Source organism: Ceratotherium simum, chromosome 3 (assembly GCF_057802395.1).
Source record: "Ceratotherium simum simum isolate JZ-2026a chromosome 3, ASM5780239v1, whole genome shotgun sequence".
Lineage (NCBI taxonomy): Eukaryota > Metazoa > Chordata > Mammalia > Perissodactyla > Rhinocerotidae > Ceratotherium > Ceratotherium simum.
Genome location: NC_141902.1, coordinates 97,637,201 through 97,659,815, shown reverse-complemented (window position 1 = coordinate 97,659,815; position 22,615 = coordinate 97,637,201). Strand labels below are relative to the sequence as shown.

The 22,615-nt window shown below is 47.8% G+C and overlaps 1 protein-coding gene across 2 annotated transcripts in view; it reads left to right on the top strand.

The window, feature by feature from the left end:
* The first annotated feature begins 5,999 nt into the window (after nucleotides 1-5,999).
* ARNT2 (aryl hydrocarbon receptor nuclear translocator 2) overlaps nucleotides 6,000-22,615 on the top strand; it is a 179,399-nt gene continuing 162,783 nt past the window's right edge. For both annotated transcript variants that reach the window (XM_087429057.1, XM_087429056.1), the window contains exon 1: nucleotides 6,000-6,154. In XM_087429057.1, coding sequence (XP_087285183.1) covers nucleotides 6,124-6,154 — 31 coding nt within the window. In that variant the 5' untranslated portion in view covers nucleotides 6,000-6,123. The remainder of the gene's footprint in view (nucleotides 6,155-22,615) is intronic.

Sequence of the window (22,615 nt, the reverse complement as noted above, 5' to 3'; positions counted from 1 at the left end):
GTCAGTTTCTTCTTGAATTTCTAGCAGCATTGGTTGTACACATTTTCATGCCTTGCTACTTGGTTTTGATTCCTAAGAGTTCATGGATGGTGCATTTTCACTGTAGATATGTTTGTATCTATTGTATTTTGACTTTAGATTGTCCCTTTGTACCATGTAGCAGGGGCAGAAATTTACTCATGCCCTACTCCTTTGAACCAAATAAACTTTAACTTTGACAACTGCTGGCATCTCTGGTTTATATCATCTCGTTTGGCAAGCTCAGTCTCTTTCAGGTGGAATGCAATAATTCAGAGGTCCTCATCCTCCCACTCCCTCTTCAAGATGGTGTCTGGTGGTTGTGTAGGGGGCTGTGGCGGGGGGAGGAGCCTTGGGTCCTTGCTCATATACACTCTGAATGGCTGGGGAGATCATTTGTCTGGTGACCTTTAAGGTATCTTTAGGACGCCTTGACTTGAGGCTGAAAGCTGTGGCCCTGATTTTGAGCCCTTGTTCATTCAATACTCACTACTCACTGAGGCCTTAGTCCTCACCCAGCTGCCCATTAGCCCAGACTCTCTTGACACCTTCGTGTCCCCTCCCCTGTGGGAATGTAAGGTTCCTAGCACACCATATAGAGGCCATGGGGAGCCAGGAGTGCCCTGTTAGGCTAGCTATGTGGCCACATGCCTCAATCCCTGCAAAACTACCCTGTGTAGTATCTCCTCTTAGGCTTCCAAATGGGGGAAAACCTTCTGCTTTTGGCTTCTCCATCAGCTTGTTTGATATGCCTTCCTGGGGACCTGGGCCAGAAGAGGGAAGTCAGAACCCATGGGTCTGACTGCCTGTTCCCCTCCCCGCTCTCTACTCTCCCCACTCTCCATGCAGGTAGAACATGATGCGCTTCCTCTGTCTCTCTTTCTCTCTCTTTGGCAGGGACTTATCACATTTTTCTTCTTTCCTTTGTAATACTACGAGAATAGCATTTTAAAGTCTCTAAAGTGTATAGCCCACACGTATTACCACATTCAATTTAATCTTCACTATAACTCAGAACAGTAGTTAACATCATCCCCACTTTACAGATGGGAAAAACGAGACTTATGAGGTTTAACAAAGTTCCAGGGTAACAGAGTAAGTCAGTGACAGAGCAAAAAGCTGTGCCATGCTTTCCTCTTCAAAGGCCAGTACTTATGAGTTTCTGTATAAAACTAAGATCTCATCCACCTCTGATGTAAGTCTGTGATTCTGAGAGTAAAGGAGAGACCTATCGGATGAGGGGGGCTGCCTAGGCAGAGAGCCTGCAAGCATTGTTGCCTGTGTAGAATTAAAGACAAGGAAGTAGAACTAGGGATAACAGAGACCTACAAGCCTTTCTCTCTAGCGAAGGAAAAGAATGCAGGAGTGAGGAAGTGCCGAGAGGAGACAGAGAGTACGTGGCAGAGGAGAAACGCCTGTAGAGATAGACGGGCAGCTCATTCTCCTCCCCACGACATCTGTGGAAGACCACTCTGAGGAAGGCTGATGGTGCTCAGGGCAAGCTACCCCTGGAGGCACCACTCTGGTATGTGGATTATTTCGAGCTGAAGACAATAAGGACTCAGAGAACTCAGGAAGAATATTTGAGTTTCCCCTCCCAAACTGCCTAAAGAATTTAAAACAAAAGATCTGTTTCAGGAAGGAGTTATTATCATGATGGCTGTAAAGATAATGTAGGATAGAGGTTACAATAGAAAAGGAACCAACAAGCCCATCTTATCAGAAGTTCTGTCTCTCTGGCCACATTCTCTGGATAGCCCTGCGAAGAGTTGCCAGACAATCATTTACAAGGGAAGTCTCCATTTGTAAAGGGATCTCCCTCTCTGTATTGGGAAGAGGGGGGATGACCTCATTTCTAGAAACTTATCAATGTGGAAGGTGAGGCCTTAAAACTGCATAATAAACCTTACTCTTGTTTACAGTGCTTTAGTGATAATCTCCTGTAGCTGACACCCCCACCCCCAACATCTTCCTTGTCTTTGGTTGAACATGGTATTTAAGACGAGAATTTCTGCTATTGTGTTGAGAAATGCAGTGTCCCTGCTTTCTCCCCTGTATACATGTTATTAAACTTGGTATTATTTTCTCCTGTTAACCTGTCTTGTTAATTATTTGGCCAGCCATAAGAACCTTAAGGGAAAGGGCAGAGGGAGATTCTCCCTCTTCCCCCAACAAGGCCATGCTTCCATTCCTGGTCTCTTGCTATCTTAAAGTTAAAAGAAGATAAAAATTCCTTGGACCATTACACATTATACAATGCAAGTCCTGTCTCGCATGTCAAAGGGCTATGAAGCAGAGTTGAGGTGACTGCTTTCTCCCGCCAAGTGTTACCAGCACTGCGGCTGGAACCCAGGTCACTTCTGGGAACACCATGCCCAGAATCATGTGCTATGGGCCCAGTGGGTCTGTGTTAATTTTTTTGAAAATGCAAATCTCCGCTTCAAATGCAATAGCCTCCTTTGGAATTTAAAAGAGTTCTAGGTTGTTTAAAGGTTGAGTGGAATTCCTGAGCCTGTTAACTGATCACACTCCACTAACTCTCATAATTAGCATGAGACCACAGTATTGTGTAAATCTCGCTCAGTGTTCAACAATGACTAACCGCTCCATTTCAGACTGTTTACTTAAGAGGGGGGGCTTTCATCCACAGTCGATGTTCCTGGATATTTACCAGTTAACAACGAAAGACAAGAAAGAAGGTGAGGACCCCAATCATCCATTCCTCTATCCCTTCGCAACTTCCCTCCTCCCCAGCCACCAAATCCCCACATTGTGGGTGACCCGGTTCCCAGTCTTGCCTGGCTATTGAGCTGCATGACCTTGGGAAGGTCACTTCTCTGCCCCGAGCCTCAGGGAAACTCTGGGGTCAGAATAGGGTGATGTCAAAGGTCCTTTCTACCTCTGAGATACAGTGATGGGGGAGAAGATAAAACGTCTCCTTCTCTGTTAAAATTCAGACATATTTATTACTTACTGAAAACCACAGAGTGACAGACTCCAAGCAGACAACAGAGAGGCCCAGCCTCTAGCAGCTGTCCACATTGGGCAATGGAGAGATGCAAGCAACAGGAGGATTCAAGGCATTTGCAGAGTGACATTTAGAAAAATGAGCAGAGGCAACAGCACAGTAAGAAAGTAAAACTTGTCAACAAATATGTATGGTTAAATATGCGTGTGCGTGTTGTTGATGCAAATAATCCATAACCAATCTATAAATCAAAATTGGGGTGAGTTTATGATGAGCCAAACTTCGAGGACCATATAGCCCAGGAGAGTCCTTTCACAAAGAAATGGAGCACTCCAAACAAGTGGGGTGTACGGAGTGGTTATACACCATCAAAGAGCGTGTATCACATGTGATTGCAATGTCCCTTTTACAATAGCCGCGACATTGACCTGCCGGTGCCGCGATTGATGGGCACAGTAGGTATCAGGTCTGCTGTCTTCATGGGCGTGGCTGTTCTCTCAAGTTGGGTGGTCACAGGACGAGCACAGCAATCAAATCCTAGCCTAGGGAGAAATGCTTATCCTTAAGGAAATGCCAATGTGGGGGAAGTTGCATTTACATCTTAAGGGCATTGTTCTTGTCTTTGGGACATGTTAATTGCTCAAAGCGAATATACAATGGATGAACAGAGGCTACAGGCCCCTTTTGGAAAAAAAAAAGGTCAGGCCGAATTAGGTTTACACCAAATGGCTTCCTCATATGCTCCAATATTGCTTGCCATTTATTTATCAGTGGATAATGGTTATGTTCACTACAATTTTATTTTTTAGGGAGAATATTAGAATTACATTTGTTTGGAGACAATACCAAAATGAGCCACATGTGGTGGCTGATATGTAAACGCCAAGGAGAAGAGCTTGCTTACCTTTAAGGGGTGTGGAAAGCTGGAGAACAGAAACAGCCTGCTGGGTGCCGTGTATGTAGATGGGCCACCAGACACAGAACTGCCAGGGGAAACAGGGCCAAAAAGGGAACTGTTTTAGACAGCAGGAACATCTAAGAGGGATTTTTACCTTGTTTGATGTGAGATGGCCTGGCGAACTTCCTCTTGCACTTAAGAAATCTTCAGTCAAGTATATATTGGTATAAATTAAGTGCACGTGGGTATTTGAGTGTGTTGCCTTTTGGAGTAAGTGGAAGAGAGACTGGTTCTCATTTGGTTTGATGTTGGGGAAATCAGGGACAGTCTACTTGATACCAGGATGAGGGGTCCCAGCTGGTATCCAAGTTGCTCTCTCTCTCTCTGTCTCTCATTATCCATCTAGGTCTGGCTTGACTTGCCCAATGCACACATGCTTTAGTCTTACTTGAAGTGTCTTCTCTTTCCACCTCTCCACATCCGGCTTATTTCTTCAAAGCCTAGTTTTCATTTTCCCTGATCACTCCACCATCTCTCTGCCTCAGAGACCTCTCTCTTAGCAGTGACCATATGCCCCCAAGGCAGCTGTGTGCTTCTTGAGTGCAAATATCTTATTGTACTCCTCTCCTCCCCACACCCAGACTAGAAGCCTGGAGGGCAGAGCCCCTGTGGCTTTCTTTCCATGGTACACCCAACACCTAGCTTGTGCCTGGCACGCAGCAGACATCCGACATTTGCAGAGTCCATAAACAAATGAATATCGTTAAGCACCAATTAGTCAGATCAATAGTGACAAATCCTTCCCGAAGACAATGCTTATTTGAAAATACACCCCAAGCATTGTTTCTCTACCCCCTGAAAAATGCTTCTTTGGGAGGATTTAAGACAGTCTGATGTTTTTGCAAACACGGCTACATTTAGGGGCCATCTTGACCTTGTCGGCTCTCACCTGCATTGGATCTCTTCCATGTAACCTTTCTAGGGCCCCCACGATGGGGACGTTTTCCCTCTAACAGCCATGATTCTCTCATAAGAATCCCAGTGTCTGGTAGAAAATCGGTCCCTCCAATCTCTGCAGCCTAACTTCACCAAGATAGCAGATGTAACCATTTAAAAAATGTTTTATTTATTTATTTATTTTTTTTAAGATTTTGTTTATTCATTTTTTTCCCCCTAAAGCCCCAGTAGATAGTTGTATGTCGTAGGTTCACATCCTTCTAGTTGCTGTACGCCGGACTCGGCCTCGGGTTGGACGGAGATGTGGTGCCTCGGGGCGCGCCCGGGATCCGAACCCGGGCCGCCAGCATCAGAGCACGCGCACTTAGCCGCTAAGCCACGGAGCCGGCCCTAAAAAAATGTTTTAAATTCTCAATTTAGTTGTTTAAATAAAGCTCTTGCGATAGCCTTAGGTAATAACCAGTGACAGTCACCACGGCAAAGGAGGAGAGCAAAGCTGAGTGCCTCACTCAAAGCCAAGCCGTCACAATTTCCTGGGCCCAGCTGCCTCTGCCCGGAGGCTACTGAAAGCACTCTGAAGCTGTCTGTGGCGGTGGTCTTGGAGGAGCCCGTGGCCTGAGGAATTTCTGGGCGCCGGGCGCTCCCCCTCCAGCACCGGGGACACGTTCTCTGGCCCAGGGTGCCGAGCGCGCGGCCTGGCATGCTAAGTGGGCAGCACTGGGGCGCCTTTGTTTCCCGCTGCCGTCTCCAAGAACCCGCTTGCCTCTGAATCTTAATGGCCTTCTCCCGCACTCCCTCCGCCCGTGACCCCTGGCCTGGGCACAGCGCCCCTCCACGGTGCGTCCGCGGACACCCGGGGTGCGGGCGTGGGGGTAAACCAAGACAAGGCGAGCTCGGGAAGGGTGCGCCTCCGGTCCCAGCCTGGGCAGGCCGAACACCTGCGGCCCCCAACTTGGGGGGTCCCGCTGCCCGCGGCCCGAAGTCTCGCGGTGCTACGGCCTGGACCGGGGAGCCGCGGGCCGGCGCCCCCCGCCGCGTGACAAAGGCTGAACCGGGAGGCGGAGGCCGAGGAGGGGCGGAGGCGATAAAGCGGGGGTGGGGGGGCGGCCGCGGCGGCGGGGAGCGGAGGCAGCGGCCGCGGCGGCGGGGAGCGGAGGCAGCGCCCGCCGGCGCCGTCCTTTGTGTGGTGGCGGCGGCCCTAGGCCTGTGCCTGCCCGGGGGCGCCCGGCTCCGCGCCGCCCCTCCCGCCTCCCGCCCGGCGCGCGCCCAGCCTTCCAGCAAGATGGCAACCCCGGCGGCGGTCAACCCTCCGGGTGAGTAGCGGCGCCGGCCCGGCGCAGCCCGCAGGGCCTGCCCGGGGCCGGAGCGGCCAGAGGGTCCAGGCCCGCCAAGCGCCCCCAGGAGCGCGGAGTCTGGCGCTCGGCCCCCGGGTGGGGTGGGGGAGCGGCTGTCACTCTGCGAGGCAGCATCAGCACCAGCAGCGGCATCCCGATCTCTACCCAGCCCAGTCCCCGGGATGCGCCTGCCGGTATCCGCGGGCGCCGGGACGCTGGCCTCGCATTTCCAGGAAGCAGAACGACCGGCCCAGGAGCCCCTCGAGTTCCTAAAATAACAACTTGGCCTTCCCCATCCCACGCATTTTTCTCTTGCGGTCGCGGCCCCTGTGGCATCACGGCGTCAGCAGGTCCCGGCGGGTAGGAGGGTACAGCGCTGACGGAGGGAAAAGTTTGGAACCAGGATTCAAACCAGGATTCAGGAATCCGGGTGGAACTCCGCGGATTCTCCCTTGCCCCCCGCCCCCCCCCAAGCTCTGGTCCTTTGCGCCTGGCTACTGCATAGCCTAATCTTTAATGGGCACAAAACCCCAGCCTGTAATAACACAGCGCGGAGCATCCCCAGCCCTGTCCAAGTCACGTCCTCTGCCGGGGGCCGACCTGTCCTCAGGGTGCCTTCTGTGACAACCGTGCTCATTCCGGCAGATTTCGAAAATGGAGAGAGGTCATGATCAGGTGGGAATATTTACCTGTTTTGGAATCGTAGTAGGGAAATTCTATTTTAGTTGGGAAAATGCCCTACCTAGTGAATAGGACCGCCTAAAGGGTGTCCGAGAACGGGAAGGGGGATACCTAGGCCGACTGCTACGAAGTTTTGGGTGTCCTTCAATAACTGCAGTGGGCATGGCATGGTGCTAGGTCCCTGCGGAGGATCCAGGGCAAGTCAGATAGAGGCCAGCCCTCAGGGAATTCCCAATAGGGGGAGGTCCGGTGTTGGGGGTGGACTGGGGTACAGTGAACACTAACAATGCCTAGCAAAGAAAAAAAGTGTCATCAGAGAGTTAGGAGTGAAAGATCCCTTCCATCTAGAGTGGTCAAGAAGGCCATTGGAGATTGGACATTGTAGAACTGGACTTTGAAGGAGTGGAAGGTTTGCATATGCAGAGCCAGGGGCTGAGGTGACTTGCAGGAAGAAGGAATAGCATAAGGGATGGTGGACTTGCTCTGAGCATGCGCAGATGTCAGTGAGTCGTTGGGGCCCTAAGAGTTGTTTGGCTTTCGCCAGGCTTGAGAGGGCTTTGAAGGACAGGCTGAGGAGTCTAGATTCTCTCCCTCCACTTTGAGAGAGAGTCCTCGGTGGTATTGAACAAGGAAGTCCCATGATCACGGTTCTTCTGAAGGATTAATTTGTCAGCCATGTCTAGGTAACAGAAAAAAAGAGCGAGACTGGAGGCAGGGAGGCGGGGTTGAAATGAGGCCGGCGCTGGGAAGGCGAGCCTTAGCGTCACCGGCTTGGAACAGAGAGGAGGGATGGTACCACTGGGGAGGTGGAGGAGCTCAGATCTGGCACTGCTGAGATTTGGGGTTAGGGTAAAGGAGGAGGCCGAGGGGACACAGAGGAGACGTGTCCATGGAGACACACAGGTGAGGAACCCGAGTAGTTCCAAGGAAGGAGTTCCAAGGAGTTTCCCGTCCAGAACACTGAGTGGGAACATGGCTGGTTTGAAAACACTGCTGTGCCGTTTTGCTTGCAACAGAAGCCTGCAATTTCAACATGTTCAGCTGCTTACAAATCAATAAGAAATTGATAGATTTAAATGTTATGACGTTAGAAAAAGTAAAGGAAGTGAAATGAAGATATTTTAGTCCAATATAGGTTTATATAGGAAATAGGAATAAAATCAGAGAGGTGATTTACGTAATATATGTACACATATATGTACCGTTACATCACTGTTTAAAACCGTTTTGTCCGTCACCTTGTTCCGTGAGCTGTATGGAGTACATTCAGGGCAGCTGCTGGGCTTGGTGCTGCTGAGCACACAAATGCCTCTGCCTTGGACTGTGGGAGACCCGAATGGTACACTTGCAGGGGTTGCTGTTGTTAGCTGTAGACACCCAGCCTGACTGACAGACAGTGATGTCTGTTCTTTTCTCTGTTGGCAGAGATACCAGAGATCTTGAGCATGGTGAGAACTTCTCAAGGGAAAATTTCTGAGGGGACTGCCTTTTCTTTTATCCATCACCTTTTCTTATAGGTCCCCTGTGATAACACTCAAATCTTTGGGGCATGTTTTTCTTGCCCCATGTGAGTCTCTAACTTCTTTGGGAGAAAAGATATAGTCTCAAGGGATATGGTTGAAGGTTGGAGCCTAGAAGAGAGATTTCAGATTTGACTGGCAGTAGACAACAAAGAGACGCAGGGCACCACGCTTGTTACCCAGAGTCCACCTCTCACAGACGGGAATCATGGGATGCTTCCTGAACGCTGCCTCCTGCTGCTACCTCACCCCTCTCGCCAGAGGTCATTGCTTTGCAAAGAATAAGAGCTCGGTAAACACAGGCAAATGGACTGGAAGGCAGCAAGATTTATTTCTATTGCTAGTCTTTGACCATGGTACAAAGGCCACAGGCCATCACTTCCCCACCCCTAACCCTACCCACTTGTTCCCTTTTTTCCAGCAGACACACTTGCAATACGTCACTTATCTGTGACGTACAGTGGGGGCACTCTGGGGTCTAGGTGATGAGAAATGAAGTTGGAGTCTTTACATTTCATGTTATTCAGTGAGATGAGCCAGGTTCAGACCTCTAGTCTGCCCCTTATAGTTACCCTGTTTGGGTTTTAGGTTATGATTCTATCAGCTACTCTGGGGGAGGAGTGGTCTCTGCAGAAAGGAGGGTTTGGCTCCCAGATGTTCACCTCATGGCGTCGGCCATAGTTGTCCTGGGTCTGGTTTCATCTCCTGTCGCCTCTGACGACTCCCTACTTCTAGGTCATTTGCCGTCCCTACATTGGCCGCTGGTACTGTTGTGGTGGCTGACTTTCTCTCTTCTTCCTGGACAGGGATGACAATGTCCTCCACACTAGAGAACAGAGTCCTAGAATCTTCTCTTCTGTGTATATGTATTATTTGTTTCACTTCCTTTTTGGGTGATGTTTAAGCATTTCTGATTTATGTGAAATAGTGAAGGTTTGAATTAGTTTCATGCATGAAGGGTATCGCCGCTGAAATGGCACAGAATAGAAGGGGACTGTCTTTCCACTGCTATTGTTCCACCTTCATCTTTTGTAATTTAGGCATGAGGGAATCAGGTACAGATTCAGACCCGTGGTCGTTAGGAATTATGCATTATCTGGACATCCTCTGAAATGAGTGTTTGCAGAGTAATTAATAAGACTCCCATATTTTAAAGCAATTCAAAGGTATGTTTTAAGAGATTTAAAATGTCTACTTTTTTCTGAAATCAATTATTATTAGCCTTTTTTTCCCTCTAGGTTTCTGGTCTTTGGCGTTTTACTTTGGAATTGATTGTATGGTACAGGAAGAGTCTCTGAGCAAATTGCCTTAGATGGAGGGACATTTGGATCAGTTCCACAAACACATTGAACACCTTTGATGTGCCAGGCACTATGCAGGCACAGGGCAATGTAAAGATAAGGAAGAATGTTCCTAGCCCTCCAAGAGCCCTGAGTCTAACAGGGAAGCATAAGTAGATTGACTTTATATCAAAAGTAGAATGACATGAACTTTGACTGGGTGTGTGTGTATCATGACTGGGACCCAGAGGAAGCCTTGTGGGGAGGTAACTTCTGAAACTGGGCCTTTTAAAGAGAGAGGTTTTGGCCCATAGAGGATTTAGGAAGGCTCATTTCAAGCTAGGTTATGTGGGCAGACTTGTGAAAGTATGGGCACTGTCAGGTGGTTGTCTCCTCAGTGCTCTTGGGGAGCGGCTTGGGCTCCCAGGAACGCGGGGTGGATTTAGAGCTTTGGAGATGTGTGTGCTGTGTGGACTGCCTCAAGTGGAGGGGACACCCAAACAGGCTGAACAGCTAAGTCCAATGTCTTTACATGCTGCATTTCATGGAATCTACGAGCTCGTCAATGGCAGGAAACATCATTATGTTATGCAGTTTTAAGAAAAAAACTGCTACCAATTCAGCTGTGACACCCTATCAATTGTAAAATGTGCCTCCATTTCAGTGATGTTAAAAACGGGCATTTAGAATCAGTAAAATACCGTGCATTAAAAAAAAGTCAATTTTGTTGGCTGACTACCTGCATCTGAAACATATGGTCTCCTTTTTGATAAAAACTCTATAAAATTTGTCCTTTAGGCAGGTGACAAGGAGCCCAATGATGAACTGATAGCTTTTTGGCTTCTGCCAAAAGAAAAGAGTGATACCTGAAAAAGAGGTTTATTTTTCCTTATAAAATATTTATTGAGCAATTGCTCTGTGCCAGGTGCCGAGCCAGGTTCTGGGGATACAGTGGTGAGCAAGGTCACTGTAGCCCCTGCCATCGTGCTGCTTGTGGCCCAGTGGGCACATAGTCATACAGTCATACGAACATGTTCCGTATAAAAGGTGTTAGTGCTGTGAAGAAATGACGGCCTCTTTGAGGAGGCAACCTTCAAGTCCAGCTCTAAGAAATGAAGAGAAACATGTGAGGAAGAGCATTCCAGACTCGGGGAAGAACCTCTGCAAAGGCTGAGGTCTCAAAGAGCTGGGCAGGTTCAAGGACCCAGAAGAGGCCAGTGTGGCTGGAGAACAGTGAGCTAGGGCAGAAGTGGTGTGAGGAGCTGGAGATGTGGGCAGAGGCTGGATCATGGGAGGCCACAGAGCTTGAGGCAGGGGGTTCAGGTTTTATTCTAAGAGCAATAGAAAGCTATGGAAGGGTCTTGAGCAGTGGAGAGACATGGTCTGATCTGCCTTTGAAGATGCTCTCTCTGACTGCTGTGTGGAGAGCAGAGTGGAAGGAGGCAGGACGAGAAGCAAGACTCCAGTTAGATGTTGCTGACTTGGTCCAGGGGTGCAGTAGAGATAGAAGCAGATAGAGTTGAGATATATTTTGGGGTGAGGACGCCATGATAAACAACTCCAAGGGCACCAGTTACATCCTTGTCCATCCTTGCAGTTGGGCAGGGCATGTCCTGCTTGGCCACATGCAGCAACTCTTTTTTGGGGGTAGAACCATCAGGTCTATATGGTAAAGGGTTGGGGGAGGGTGCCGAGGGAGAAGGAAGAGTCAAAGATGTGTCCCAGCTCTCTGTCTGGACACCTAGGTGGTTGGAGGTGATGGTTAGATAGTGAGGTACCTGCGACCTGTGGGGCGTAATGGAGGCTTCAGCATTAGACGGGTGAGTTGAAGTGCCCATGAGACAGGAAGGTAGAGCTGTCAGAGAGGCGGTAGGCCACACTGGCCCAAGGGATCTGGGCTGGAGAGATAAATGAAGAGGGATGCTAGCCAGACTTTCACTGGGTTCTCTAAGTGCTTTCTTTGGGGAAACTGAGATCATAGAGAACAGAATACTTGAACTAAGTCACCTTGGTTTCTAAGCAGTGCCTCCATTTACTGCTTTATGGTTGGTCTTTGCTGAGATTCACCAAGATACATAGGGAGATAATTTCCCGGAACCGTCACTCTACTCATTTCCGTGTGTGTGTGTGTATAATGTGTATATCTATATATGACACATATACATATATATATGTCAAGTTTGTGCTGGGTGCTAACATAAGAAAGGAATGTCTAGTGGAGTTGCCCAGGAATAGATTATGCTGTTTTGGGGAGGTGGTGAGGCTTTCAAACAGAAGCTGGGAGAAGCTGTCATTGGGCAGGTCAGGCTGTTGGACTAGTTTATCACACAGAACTTTTTGTTCATGAATAAAAATGATTTCCCATTTCTGGTCAAGCTCCTTCCCACTTAAGGGCTTTCTTATGCTGTGCTCCTCTTGGAATGATTAATTGCTCACCTGTCCCTCCCTCCCCGCTCCCCTCCCCTCCCCACACCTAACCATTTCACTGTCCAGCTCTTTGCTTCTTGCTGGTCTCAGCTTCAGTTCTTCCTCCATTAGGGAAGCCTTTCCTGATCCCTTTATCCAGATAAAGCATGCCTGTAATGCACCCTACCAAGGCCCTGTATGGTATACTTGGCATTTGGGGTGCTTCCCATCACCTGGAATGGAATGGTAAATCCTGTGGTTATTTGCTCAATGCCTATGTCTCCTACAGGACTGGAAGCCCCATGAGGGCGAGAATGCATCCGCCACTGTGCCGGCCCAGTACCTACCATAATCAGTGTATGGATGCCAGGGAATTGTATTGTGGTTTTGTGTGTGGCTGCCTTTAACTGTCTGCCTTGAAGAAAAGAAAACATGTACACTGTATTCGTGGGTCTCCAAAACAAAGTAGGCCAGAGCTGTCTAACTTAGATTCTGATTTTCATTTGTGGGAACTGATTTTGATCTGAAAATTCTACCAGGATAATCCCTACCGAAACCAGTTCCTCTAGACTTTCTGATAAGGTAAAGAAGCCTTGGAGACACACAAATCTTATAATTCTCCCCAGAAGGAGGGTAGATCAGCCTGGAGATAGCCTGGAGACCCTCTGGTGGTAGTGGAAGGCCCATCCCCACTACGTTCCTTGTTCAAGTCCCACTAGGGTCGTCTCAGAAGGGGTCTTCCTCTTTCCTGCCTTCTGTTTTGCATGCGAAACTGTTGCTGTGGTTGCATAATTACCAGCAGTTACAGATAAGGTAGACTCCAGGCTGGCTTTGGATTCCGGCACCCTTAAAAAGATGCAGAGCTGCGGGCTCAGGAGTGGGAAGCTGAGGCCCTTTGCAGATAAGCGGAGACTCTGTGGCTTTTGAGACTGTAACAGTTTGACCATTTCACAGGCAAATCCACAAAAAAGCAAAAATGCTTACAAGTATGTAGTTCCTGCTTTTGTACATTGTAGGAAACACGGGGCATCCTTTACTGCTTTGATTGTGTTGTGAGGGCAGCCAAGCAGAGCCTGGGGGTCTTCTCTCAGCCCCTCCTGAGGAGTTGGCTTCTTTCTTCCCCATAACCACTTTTTCCCCTGAATACAACCATAAAGATACATGTTAATTGTAAAAAATTTGGAAAATATACAAAAGCACTGATAGTTCCACCACCCACTATTAACATTTTAGCATATGTTGTTACAGACTTTTTTTCTAGATATTATATATATACAAAATAGAATCGTTCTGAAATACTGTTTTGTTACCTTTTTTCCCTTCGTTAACAGGAAGAGTGTATCCTACCGGGGATATTGAAGTATTCTGTTCTATGGCCATGTTGTAATTTATTGACTCAGTCTCATATTTGGTGCGCTTTTCCATTTGTCAGAATTATACACAACATTGTAATGAACGTCCTTGTATATAAATATATAATTACATAATTATTTTCCTTAGGGTAACTTCCTAGAAGTGGAATTGAACAGTCAAATGGGTGTATATGTTTTTAGTTTATATTGCTTTCCACAGAGGTTAAACTAGAGCCTCTGAGAGGTTCAGAGACTTACCTGGGGTCCCTAGTGTATAAGTGGAAGAACTGAACATGAGCCCAGATGGCTCTTGGCAGGACCCCACAGCCCCAACAGGCTCTGTCTCCACCTGTCTGGGTTCTGTCTGTGTCCCAGTGTTCTCCCTCCGCCCCCTCCCTTACCAATTTACCACAAGTGCCATTAACTGGCCTAGAAACCTTTGCTCACTTTCTATTGTCCATACATCCTCCTTGGATTGAATTACACATTTCCACCCAGACCACCTGGCTGACCTGTCCCCGTGGCTTAGAGAGCACGGGGCGAGGTGAGTTGTCCTTCCTGCCTGTGTTTTGTGGCATTAGACCAGTCGTGGAAGCTATTCCTGCTTCAAATGCAGATTCAGGTTTTAATAACAGGGTAAATGTGTTTGATTTGACCATCCTTGCTTTTCTTCCACAGCTCTGAAAAAATAGAGAGCAGCTGCAGGTGGCACTGGGCATCTCTCTGTCCAGGCCCAGAAGGCAAAAGGAAAGATGGGGATGTAGGGCAGCCTGGGGGAATTCAGGGGTGTTGTATCCAGGGTGGAAGGCCTCAGGGGAGGTGGCCTGACCCGAAACCAAGCTCAATTGGTAGATCCAGAGCCTTCTGAGAGCCAGATCGGTGAGGGCCTTGCTGGTAGCTGAGGTGGGACCAAAGGAGAGGACGGTCTTCTTTCCTACACCGGACACTCCTTGGGATCCTGCAGTGACCCACTCTGGCCATCAGAGGCTCTCGGCCTGTTGAATAAGGCAGTTTCCTGCCTTCTTTTCCTTGGCCCGCCAAATTGCCCTAAGAGCAGTTAAGGAAAAAGCCACTGAAATCAATAAATGACTGAAGGGAGACCGGGAAAGCCAAATAGTTGCTCCTTACAGACATCAATAGGTAAGCTGAGTTCCACACTTTGAAGCAACAGGAAGCCTGAAGTTAATTTATGCCTCATTTTTTTTAATCCGTAGCTATACCCAAATGGTATTCTCTTTCTTATCTTGGAGAGACCTCGACTGAGCTGAGTGGCAGAACATCTGAGAAACCTGGCATGGAGGGGCCAGAGGCATGTCCACTCACTGCATATCAACTGGGAGCATTTGCAACGTCTGGAGACATTCTTGGTTATCACAACACCAGGGGTGGGTGGGGAGGTGGGGTGGGTGGTGGCCGCTAGCGGGTGGAGGCCAGGGATGCTGCTAAACGTCCTACAGTGCACAGGACAGCCCCCCCGCCAAACAAAGAATAATCCAGCCCCAAATGTCAATAATGCCCCGGTTGAGAAACCCTGGTCTACAGGGACAGGACTTCTGGTAGGCCTCTGGGCAGTGGCAACTGGGAAAGGAACCCAGGAGGTCCGTGGGGTGTGTGCCTGGCAGAGAATGAAGGGACTGGCCTCCATGACTACCACTTCAGCATAAGAAAACATGGTGGCTTTAAAAACAAGATGATACTTTTCAGGTAATTATGATATCTGTGATGGAAGTTGATTTAAACGTGAAATAACAGAACTGCAAGAATTTTCTATTATTATTTTTAGAATAGCATTGATGTTTCTATCACATCAGCATTTTGAAATGAGGCATAGTCTGGAATCATTTGCCATAATTTGATATGCTTGATGGATTCCAAGTCCCCCAAAGAATAAAACGAATGAGTGTGATCAAGGATCACAGCTGTGTTCTCTCTTTCTTGAAAGCATTTCACACCAGAAAACTTCCAACTCGGTTCAGCCAGCCTTCGCTGAGTGCTCTCCTTCCCCTTGCACGGGGGCTGCTGTGCTTGGTGCTGGGGGACAGAAACATGTTGAGTAAAACAGGTGTGTTCGGCCAGTCTCTAAAACAGGCACCAGTGGGACAATTTTATGCAAACGACTGATGGCATGCTGGAGAGCAGAAGAGAATGTAGACCCCCACCAGTTCCTTCCGATAGGCAAACAAAGGCTGCTAACGGAATGGGTTATGGGTATGCAGCTCATTTTAGGACAAGAGTGTGTGCCTTTTCCTAGCCGTCTCACAAACTGCAGGTCTCTATTTCCAGCTGCCTGCCCGGCATGTCTATCTGTGTGTCCCACAGATTCTGCAAAGCCAGTACCTCCTACTCTGCCTCCTCCTTTGGGTCCCCTGTGGCAGTGAATGGCACCACTCTCCATTCATTGGCCCAAGCCAGACATTAATTATTTTAATTGCTTATCCACCTAATTAAACAAATATTAATTGAATGCCAACTGTGTGCTCACAGTAGTGTGCAAAGCGTGGTGTGGTTTCTGCTTTCACGCAGCTCACTGTGTGGTTGGAGAGTCAGCCATTTATTAAATAATCACGTGTGAGGATACCATTAAAATAAGTGTTACGAAAGAAAGGAGCCTTTGTTTCCAAATGCAGCAAGAAGCCACTGAAGTGTTGTGAGCTGGGGGCCATGTGATGGGAGGGGGGTTTTAAAAAGATCTCTCTGGCTGCTGAGTGTGGCCGGTATCGGGTGAGGAAGCCTGCGGGTGAGGAAGCCTGCTGCGTAGCCCTCCAGGCCCTCCAGGGGAGGGACTGTGGAGGCCTGCTCCAGGTGGCAGAGGCCGTGGAGAGAAACAGAGGGATCCCTGAGAAGTTCAGGAAGTAAAACCACTGAACCAGATGATAGAGGGGATAGAGTTGATGAGAGGGCAGGAGTGGCAAGGTTCCTGATTCAGTTGGTGGGTGAGGAGAGTGCACTTCCCAGGACAGAGAACATTGATGAGGTCAGGGTGTTTGGGGGTATTTTGGTGGAGGTGGCACGAGTCACCAGTTTGATCTTGGTCACGTTGAGTTGAAGGCATCTTGAGTTCAACACGTCCAAGTGATGCGGGGATTTGCCAGAAACTTCTCCGTTGCTTCATTTCCCTAGAGTTGGGACTTTTTTTCAGTGCAGGATCCCTAGTACCTTGAACAAGGCCTGGCGCATAACTGGTGCTTTATAAATATTTATTGAATGAATGAATGAATTGGAGTCCACGTCCCCCAAATCATAAACAATGAAAACAGACATTTCCACCACAAGGTTACTTTTTGTTTTTGGTAACTTTTTATGCTGAAGTAATTTCAGACTTACAGAAAAGTTGGAGAATGGTACAAAGAACTGTATACCCATCACCCAAATTCCCCACATGTTAACATTTACCACATTTGATATACCAGTTTCTCCAGTTTTCCTCTCCCTCTCTGTATTTCTGAACAATTTGAGAATAAATGGTAGGCATGATGCACCTTTTAATTCTAAATACTTCAATATATGTTTCCTAAGAATAAGGACATTCTCCTACATAACTACAATTTATGAACAAAATCCAGAAGTTAGCCTTAATATAATAGTATTGTCTAATCTACAGACCTTATTCACATTTTGCCAATTGTTCTTCATAGCCAAAAACATTTTTTTTCCTGGCCCTAGTTTTAATCCAGGATTACAAGTTGCATTTCGTTGTGATGTCTCTTAAGTCTCCTTTAATTCTAGAATAATTGCTCAGTCTCTTTTTTTTTCTTCTCTTTTGTGGCCTTAATATTTTTGCTGAGGACAGGTGGTCATTTTGTAATATATCCCTCCATTTGTTGTTTTTTTTTTTTTTTATTGATGTTTTAATGGTTTCTAACATTGTGAAATTTTGGGTTGTACATTTTTGTTTGTCCATCACCATATATATGTCTCCCTTCACCCCTTGTGCCCACCCCCCCACCCCCTCCCCCCACCCCCACTGCCCCTGGTAACCACAGTCCAGTTTTCTCTGTCCATGTGTTGGTTTATATTCCACATATGAGTGAGATCATACAGTGTTTGTCTTTCTCTTTCTGGCTTATTTCACTTAACATAATACGCTCCAGGCCCATCCATGTTGTTGCAAATGGGACGATTTTGTCTTTTTTTATGGCTGAGTAGTATTCCATTGTATATATATACCACATTTCTTAATCCAGTCGTCAGTCCAGGGACACTTAGTTGCTTCCACTTCTTGGCTATGGTGAATAATGCTGCAATGAACATAGGGGTGCATAAGCCTCTTTGGATTGTTGATTTCAGGTGCGTTGGATAGATTCCCAGTAGTGGGATGGCTGGATCATAGTTTTTTTTTGATGTTGCCTCACGATTACATGGAGGTTGTGCTTTTTAAATTTTTATCCAAAACACCCCAAAAGTGATGTTGTGTCATGAGACTCCTTTTAGCAGCTGTTCTTAGGGCGGGTCTCTGAGTTGCTGACGTCAGGTCGTGTGCAGACAAGGCTGAGGAGGGTGCTCAGTGGCCCCAGATGCGTTCCCTGCACTGCATACCTCCTTGGGGGCTTGGCACCTATAGAGGCGGCTCCAGATGCTCCTTGTCCCAAGGGATTGTCAAAAAGACAGCGAGGCTAACACTTTTCTGAACTAAATATAAATTTCATTTGACAAATAAAATAATTATCATCTAACTATGTAAGGATTATCGTATCTCTAGGAAAGTCAATGGGGAGTTGAAGTGTTTAATTCCCAACTTTCCTGACACACAAATGGAAAAGCTTTTCAGGTAAGTTGCTAGTTAGTGTGGAATGCCTGAAACATGCTGCAATTACCAACTGGACCTTCATTCAAACCGTGATTAGTGTGTGATTTGTCCTGTTCTTTGTTGCTGGTGCATATCCGGGTTTAGATGTGTATTTGCAGTTGTTTTAGGAAGTTAATTTGCTTCTCTTCTACGTTTCTCTTAAATATTTATTTATTTATTTATTTATTTATTTATTTTGTGAGGAAGATCAGCCCTGAGCTAACATCCATGCTAATACTCCTCCTTTTGCTGAGGAAGACCAGCTCTGAGCTAACATCCATTGCCAATCCTCCTCCTTTTTTTCCCCAAGCCCCAGTAGATGGTTGTACGTCACAGTTGCACATCCTTCTAGTTGCTGTATGTGGGACACGGCCTCAGCATGGCCGGAAAAGCGGTGCGTCGGTGCGTGCCCGGGATCCGAACCGGGCCGCCAGTAGTGGAGCGCACGCACTTAACCGCTAAGCCACGGGGCCGGCCCTGCATTTCTCTTAAAAACAAGTTTGCATTTTACTGCGACTTCATAAAGACCTAGTGACTTAAAAACCAAATTTTTTTTGCATCATTTGCCTGCAGAAAACTTGCTGAGTTTTCCAAAGTCTGAGAATCGCCCCCCCAACCCTCTCTCCCTTTTCTCCCTCTCTCCTCTCTCTTCTTCCTCTACCCCTCCCTGCCTTCTTTCTCTCTCCCGTCTTCCTCCTCCTCCTCCACATCCTCTTGCTTTCTTCCATTTGTCCTCCCTCCTCCTCCCCCTCTCCTTATCTTTCATCAAAGGAACCAGACAGGGTGGCAATGTTGGGTCTCCCCCAGTAGTTAATGGTGATTCTTCCTGCTAGGCAGGTATCTCAACACCCAGACGACTCTACTATGTGCGCGGTGGTGATGTGACCGCTAGAAGCAGTACAGAGGAGGGCCTCTGTTTTCCCATCTGTAAAATGAGCTGACTCCTTTATTGGGCACTGACTGTGCAGTAGGGCCTAGTCTGTGTGCTCAGGATTCAGAGGTGAGCAAGACACTGCCCCTGCGGTCCAGGCAGGCCACGGTGGACCTGGTGACCGTGGCTCCTGGGCTAACTGGTTACCCTCTCGTGGCTGCTGCTTCCTGACCTGTAAAATAGGGCGCCTCATGCGGTTGTGGTGAGGATTAAATGGTCATATTGAACAATGTTTGGTACGGTACTTGGCACACTGGTACTGGGGAAGTGGTGCCTTTTCTGATTGTGATTGGTTTTCTCCGTGCGTCGTAGTGAGTGGGATCCGGCACAGGGTCCAGACTTCGTGAAGGGCATCTTTCCAGCTGAGCAGGGAAAACTTGGGGAGCAAATAACCAAGTGTGCTTATGGAAGAGAGGGGGCTCTCGTGAAACAGGAAGCCCCCCTCTTCCCTTGCACTATGGGTTGTTGGGCTCTTCCGCGCATGTGGGGATCATAAGCCGTCCCTGCTCCCGCGTTCCTCCTCCCAGTCTCATTGCTGGGAAAGCCCCCGGGCCTGCGTCTGCTGTCCCCACTCCTCACAGCCCTGGGAAGAAGCCGCCTTGGAGCGGCCCCCTCCCCAGCCTGCTGGACGCCAGGCTGCTTCCTCCTCTCCTGTTGTGACTGTCCTTTTCACCGCCCCTCCCCGCTCGCTAGACTTGCCGCCTGGTCCTGCCCTGTCGCCAGCTCCTGTCTCCTCCGTGTCCTCACTGGCAGAGGGGGAGGGGGAAGGGTCCCATCACCCAAGGACGATTCTCCCTCCCGGCCCCTCCAATGCTCTGGACAGACCAGGGTGGGGCCTGACCACCCAAGTGGGACCCCTGCTGATGGCCTAGGGCTGCTGTGGTCTGGACACTGTGCCCGGACGCCTGGGACTTGCCACTGCGGACGGCGGCTCTGTGCCCCCATTTCCTTGCACCTCTTTAACTGGCTCTGCTGGGCTCAGGCTGAGTCCCAAGACAGTTGAGTTTTGTACCACACTTTGTGGGCAGACTCGGAGTTAGGACACGTGCATTTTTTGCTCAAGTTTATTCATTCGTCTTCAGTCATCCATTCAACAAGTATCTATTAACCGACTGCCCTTTATTAATTGCGGTGCTTGGGTGCTGGGAATATGCTGATTAGAAAGAACGAGTCTGTGCCTTCATGCATTTAGGTCTTCTAGAGGGCTGCTGCTTCCCCAGGTCATCCAGGCGGAATGTTCCGGCACTGGAGACAAACCCTTCCCCGAGTGCAGGATCCATTAGGCCTGTCCACCACTAGGTGGCTCAGTCACTCAAACTCCACCTGCTGCGGAATCACCAGGAGAGCGAGTTGTTAACACAGTGCTGCCCGCCCAGAGGCTCTGTCAGTAGGTGGGAATTGAGGGGGTTTCTGAAAGGTTCCGGTGATGCTGATGCTGCCGGTCCCTGGACCACCCTTCAGGTCCACAGAGGCGGAGGCAGCTAAGTTCATAATGTGCCCACTGCTGACTCACTCACCTGGTTCAGGGCTTCTGGGTCAGTGAACTCATTGGACTTTCTAGATGGTTGGACTTAAGAGCCACGTTTCACAGATAAGGAAATGGCGGCTTAGGCGGTCGACAGCTGGTGAGGGGCAGAGCTGGGACTCAGCCATTCTGATCCTAATTGCACCCTCTCCACTGTCACAGCGGCTCTCCCTGGGTGGTTTGGGGGGAAGGAAGTGGGTGAAGGAGTGAACTGTCCTAAGGAGACGTGAACTAGGGGTGATAACTAGGCTTTCTGGGCAGCGTGAGGGCGGGAAGAGCACTGTATCCGTGCCCAGTCCCGGCTGTGGCCGCCGTTGAGCTGCCTTTCTGCTCTCGGGCACCCCACCTTTCTCTTTGGGCTTTCATTTTCTCATCTATAAAATGAAGGATTGGTTCTTGGGGTGGGGACTTGTTTCATTTATTGTGCTGGGTATTCACTGGGCCCTTTCGATCTACAGACTCTGACGTTCAGGGCTGAATAATTTTTTTTTTTTTAAATAAGTCCTTTCTCTCTGTTCTCTCTGGAAATTCTGTTAGCTGGATATAGACCTCCTGGGTTGATCCTCCATCCTTTCTCTCATTCCCCAGCTCCTTGGTTGCTTCTGGGAGGTTTCACTTGGAAAATAAAACCTCTATAGTCTTTTTCCCTGGGAAAATGCCAGTTTGTTGACTTCAGAGATTGGAGTTTCCCTACTGCTGCTAATGGGCTGTAGCCAAGGAGGAGAGATGGGGCCCCTGTTCTGTGTGCCATCTTTAACTGGAATATGGTGGCTCTTATTTTATTTTTACCCATCAAATTAAACCTGCTTCATCCTTTCCCGTACCTTGGCTACTGGAACGTCCAATCTCGTTTTTCCTGGGGAAGACGCACCTTTTCTCTGGGGTCATTTATGGTACCTTGGACCTTGTATAGCTCAGAAAAATTGGAAATGGGCCTCTGGTCTTTGGTCAGTTGTAGTTCCTAGTGAGGTACTCATTACCCAGGTCCTTGGGGTCCAATTGAAGGCAGCCAGCTTGTTAGCTGTCATATAATCCAAGGGGCTGTCAGGAAACGATAGCATTGAAAAATAAAATTAGGAAATCAATGGATGAATTAAATAGCTAATAAACACAGATGAATAGAGAATTAATGAGTTAGAAAGTAGAATGAAAGAAATGACAGAGAATTCGGCATAGAGACAGAGTTAGAACATATGAACGGGTGGCTTTGAGATAGAGGCTAGGCTTCCTGCTTCTTATGTACATAAATTAGAGTTCCAGTCAGAGATAGTAGGGAGAACAGGTCTGGGGCAATATTCAAAGAGAAGAGGCTGATAATTTTCCAGAACTAATGAAAGACATTGATCCTGAGATTCAGAAGCTAGAACAAATCCCAAGCAATATAAATAAAAAGAAATCCAAACCTAAACAAAATGTGGTGAAAGTAGAGAATACCAAAGACAAAGAGAAAATCTTAAAAGCAGGAACAAAGAACAGGCAGATCACCTACCCAGGAATGGCAATCAGATTGATGAGTGGCTTCTCAACAGCAATAATTCAAGCCAGAAGACAATAGAATAATATTTTAAATATGCTAGTTGAAAATAATTGTAAACCTCGAGTTCTATACTTAGAACATTCATCTGTTAAGAATGAGAGGAAAATGAAAACATTTCAAGACAAACAAATGAAGAGAGTTAGAGAGCTCATTAAAGACCTTCTGAAAGATCTACTTCTGGAAGATGGTAAGTGACCCCAAATGGAAGTTTTCTGGTGCAGGGAGGAATACTGAGCAAAGAAAGTAATGAACACAAGAATAAATATAAATATGCTTTGACTATAAATAATAGTAATGTGTATACTATGGGGTGATCAGAGGACTACTAAACTTTGCTAAGTATGCACAATAATATTTCTAGAGTAATAATTAGTGCATATAGAGTATATAACCTCCAAACTAGTGGAGCAACAAATAATGGG